Genomic DNA, 4,917 nt, shown 5'->3' with positions numbered 1-4,917 from the left:
ACAGACACACAAGAAGCTAAAACGGCCTGCACAAACCATTGCATTGAATCAGCAAGGTATGAGTTCCCCCTATCATTTCAAACTCATTCCTCAAAGAAGAAACAATATGCCTGAACAAACCACTGCACTGAATTGACTAGGTCTAAAATCGGGTACTCGATCGAACCCGAAATCGGATCTCGCAGCCAACCGAGAGCCACAGGTGACCTACGCAACCCTAGATCCGCCCGACCGACCAGACATCCGCAGGGATCGTTCGTGGGAGGGGGAGGGACGTACTGGTAGGTGCCGACGACGGGGGTGATGAGGAGCGTGGCGGAGATCCAGTTCTCGGACACCTTGTGGTGGATCTTGGTGGTGATGTCCTTCCACAGGCCCGGCATCACCTGCTGCTGGAACGGCGACAGCGCGTACACCACCGCCTTCATCCGCACCGGCATCTTCCCCATCTCTCTCCTCGCCTCGCCTCGCCTCGCCTCGCCGCGCCGCGCCGCTTCTCCTTCTTCCTCGGTCTCCTCCGGCTCCGATTTACCTCAGGACGATGGGGTGGGTGGCTTCTGGGTCCTTCGTTCCCCGGCTTAGGGCTCGGTATTTACGTCAACTGCGGTTGGGCCACGAGCCCATTCGGCGTTTTTTTTTTTGAGCCCATTCGGCGTTTTGGACGGAGGCAATATGAATGTAAATAATGGGCCCGGCCTAGTTAGGAAAGAAAAGAAGAAAAAACAAAGAGCGTGCTGCCAGAGCAACTCCAAAGCCTCACAACGATCATCGCCACTTGGCGCGCTCTTAGCCGCCCACCACGTGTCGTGCTCCCGGCGCTCCCTCCGGATTTGTTTTTTTAGCACGCGTTTTTGGCCTTTTAAATGATTTTTTTTGTTTTTTTGACGTTTTGGTTTTTCACCGGTCTTCCTTAACATTTGCACCCAAAAATTCAGAAAAAAAATGCGCGAAAAAATGTGTTTTTTTATTTCTTTCGAGCAAGTCACGGTTTTGCTCCTGCGAGAGTCACGGGCATGCCTCTCGAAAACGGAAAAAAGCACGTTTTCTGTTTTTTTCTTCCGTGAGAGTTACCGTTTTGCTTCCGCGAGAGGCACGGTTGTGCTTTCGCGAGAGTCATGGCAGTGCCTCTCGGAAGCGAAAAAAAAGTGTTTTCGTTTTTTTTTCTTCCGCGAGAGTCACGGTTTTGCTTCCGGAAGAGGCACGGTTCTGCTTTCGCGAGTGTCACGACCGTGGAAACGGAAAAAAAACGTGTTTTCTCTTTTTTTTCGTGAGAGTCACGGTTTTTCTTCCGCGAGAGGCACGGTTGTGCCTTCGCGAGAGTCATGGTCGTGCCTCTCGAAAACGAAAAAAACGCGTTTTCTCTTCTTTTTTTTCTTTCGCAAGAGGCACGGTTTTGCTTCCGCGAGAGGCACGATTTTACTTCCGGAGGCACGCGGTTGTGATTTCACGAGAGGCACGGGTGTGCCTCTTTCAGAAAGGGAAAAAACCCGTGCTTCTGGTTCGGTTTTTTCATCCGATTTTTTTCATGAAAAAAAGTACATCAAAACCTATCAACATGGGATCTAGTTTTGAAGATCTCGACGCAACGGTTCGAGATTTGGATGCACGGTTTAAGAGATAAAATGTTTTGAATAAACGGATCTACGAAAAAATAGAAAACTCTCAGGTTGCGACAAGTGGCGCACATGCAGCGCGCCACTTTTGTCGCAACCTGGAAAGGTGGGAGTGATCTTTGCAATGAGTACTCCTCAATTAGTGATTTTGGCGTGCTGCACAATGAAAACAATGTTGGAATATGTCGATTTGGGCTGGGTCCCGCCCGGATCAGCCGGCCGGCTGGCTGTGAGCGACCTTTGCATTCGTGGCTCGGGCGGTGGAGGCGACGCCGTGGCCACGGCCTCATGGCGGCGACAATGTCCTGGCTGTCTCGTTTCATCAAGCTCAAGCATCTACAGGCAGTCGGTGCGCCCCCCTCTCCACAGGCGTGCCGACTTCTGGATGGTGCCTGGATGGGTCGCTCGTGTTACGTGGCGACGGAGGCGGGCGCGACGTGGGAGGCGGCGATGACCGGCACCGTCGTCGCCCGGGCGGCTAGAGTTGCGTACTGCTTGGGTGCCCCCTGCCTAGATCTGGAGTGGCAAGATCTACGAGGGGCGCCGGTTGATGCCCTCTTCGGTGTTGCGTGTCGGCAGTTGGTTGATGACCCACAAGTATAGGGGATCAATAGTAGTCCTTTCGATAAGTAAGAATGTCAAACCCAACGAGGAGTAGAAGGAAATGACAAGTGGTTTTCAGCATGGTATTCTCCGCAAGCACTGAAATTATAAATAACGAGTAGTTTGATAGCAATATAATTTATAACGAGCAAGTAACAGTAATGGTAACAAAAATGCAGCAAGGTAAATCCTTTTGAGGCAAATGATAGGCCAAAACGGTTTCTTATAATAAGCAAAGCGTTCTTGAGGGTACACGGGGATTTCATCTAGTCACTTTCATCATGTTGATTCGATTCCTGTTTGCTACTTTGATAATTTGGTATGTGGGTGGACCGGTGCTTAGGTGATGTTCTTACTTGAACAAACCTCCTACTTATGATTAACCCCCTCGCAAGCATCTGCAACTATAAGAAAAGTATTAAGATAAAATGTAACCATAGCATTAAACTTTTGGATCCAAATCAGTCCCTTACGAAGTAGCGCATAAACTAGGTTTTAAGTTTTTGTCACTCTCGCAACCCATCATCTAATAACTACTACATAATGCATTATCTTAGGCCCTAATAAGGTGAAGTGTCATGTAGTCGGCATTCACATGACACCACTAAGGGAATCACAACATACATATCATCAAAATATCGAACACATACCAAGTTCACATGATTACTTGCAACTAGATTTCTCCTGTGACCTCAAGAATAAAAGTAACTACTCATAAATGATAGTCATGCTCAATATCAGAGGAGTATTAAATAGCATAATGGATCTAAACATATAACCTTTCACCGAATAAACCATATGGTAATCAACTACAAGGTGTAATCAACACTACTAGTCACGCACAAGCACCAATCTAAGGTTCCGGTACAAAGAATGAACACAAGTGATGAACTAGGGTTTCAGAGGAGATGGTGTTGTTGAAGATGTTGATGGAGATTGCCCTCCCCAAGATTATAGAGTTGTTGGTGATGATGATGACGATGATTTCCCGACGAAATCGCTCCACCGGAGGGCAAAAGTGCTCCTGCCCAAGTTCCGCCTTGAGACGACGGCGCTTCGTCCCGAAAGTCATCTCTTGATTTTTTCTAGGTCAAAATGACTTATATACCAGAAGATGGACAACGGAGGTGGGCCGAGGAGGGCACAACCCACCAGGGCACGCCTAGGCTCCCTGGCGCGCCCAGGTGGGTTGTGCCCACCTGGTGGCCCCCTCTGGTAGTTATTTGCTTCAATAATTCTTAAATATTCCATAAAAAATCTCCGTGAAGTTCAACTTATTTGGAGTTGTGCAAAATAGGTAGTTTTGACGTGCGTTTTCAGGTCCAAAAATCCAGCTGCCGGTATTCTCCCTCTTTGTATAAACCTTGCATATTATGAGAGAAAAGACATTAGAATTACTCCCAAAAGCATTATTATGCATAAAATATTATAAATAACAGTAGCAAAACATGATGCAAAATGGACGTATCATTGGTCGACAATGCGTGCCTAGGGGTCGATGTAGGGACGGGATGTTCCCTTCCACCCGGGAATGGGTCTCCCTCTTCGTGGTGTAGTTCTTCTTTGTCGGGCAGCCATGTCAGTGGTTTTGGCCTCCTTTTGTCTTCCTGTCGTGGTGGGTCTGGAGGGTTAGGTGGGAGGTGTGTGCTTCCCTTCTTGATAGGTGGTGTCTAAGCGTTTTGGAGTTGGTGAGAGGTTCGACACAAGAAGTCGGGGCAGCGGCCTCAGGTGGTGGGATCTCCGGTGGGCTCCATGGTGACGGTGGTGATTGTGCCTCTTGGTCGTGTTGGCGCATGGGCTATAGCGGCGGGTGACCTTGGCCCTTGCTCTTCTTGCGGGAGTGGCGATGCCCAGATCTGGATCGGGTGGCCTAGTCTTCGTCGTGGTGAGGACATAGGTGCCTCATGGTGGTCAGGTGAGGGTCCGAGTGAAAACTTCACACTTTGGTGCCAGCGATGATGACGCATGTGGGTGCCGCATTCCACTTGAGGATGTGGTCACAGGTATCTCTTCAAGGACAAGGTTCAGCGTCATGCCTGTTCGGACTCGTGAGCAATAATGCTTTTGCACTATGATCCTCGTGAAGGCATTGTCGTGGAGCTCATGCACCGGTGGTCGGACTATGGAGGTGGGCTCAGACCATCGTGTACTATTGGCCGACACCACCTTCATGTTAGTTTTTGTTCAATTTCGCCCGTTCTAATTTCTTTTGATATGCTCTGATGGTTTCCTCACTGTCTTGTATCGCTTGACAGTGTACTATGATCGTCATATATAAAGCTAAGTGAAAGCAAAGATTTTAGAACCATACACTACAAGTCTAGAACCAACTGTTAAGATATTTATGAGAGATCAAGGTTTGGGCATCTCAATCATGATATGTAATAACATTAAAACACACACAAAGACACAATTTATATATACACAATGTGTGTGTGTGTATGTGTGTTATGTTGTACAATTGTCAAAATATAATCCAAGGAGAACTTTTGTTACAAATACAATTTATATTTAGTATAAGTCAATTTTTTCGACTTAATTACTAGTTCATAACCAATAAAAATTGGCGACATTATTATGTGGCAACTTAAGTTAATAAAATATATTCTCATTAAGTATGTAATATGGTAAAATTAAAATTAAGAAGGTATAATTTTTTAGTACAAATGTGATGAAATCATTCAACCGAATTGAGATTAAT

The 4,917-nt window shown here is 46.9% G+C and overlaps 1 protein-coding gene across 1 annotated transcript in view; it reads right to left on the bottom strand.

Annotated features, from left to right (window-relative positions):
* LOC119323296 (cytochrome b-c1 complex subunit 8-like) overlaps positions 1 to 563 on the bottom strand; it is a 1,824-nt gene extending 1,261 nt beyond the window's left edge. Inside the window, exon 1 of the mRNA XM_037596906.1 lies at positions 280 to 563. Coding sequence (XP_037452803.1) covers positions 280 to 449 — 170 coding nt within the window. The 5' untranslated portion in view covers positions 450 to 563. The remainder of the gene's footprint in view (positions 1 to 279) is intronic.
* Positions 564 to 4,917: the final 4,354 nt, after the last annotated feature.

This window comes from Triticum dicoccoides, chromosome 6B (genome assembly GCF_002162155.2).
Source record: "Triticum dicoccoides isolate Atlit2015 ecotype Zavitan chromosome 6B, WEW_v2.0, whole genome shotgun sequence".
Classification (NCBI taxonomy): Eukaryota; Viridiplantae; Streptophyta; class Magnoliopsida; order Poales; family Poaceae; genus Triticum; species Triticum dicoccoides.
This window is presented reverse-complemented; position numbering and strand designations above follow the sequence as displayed.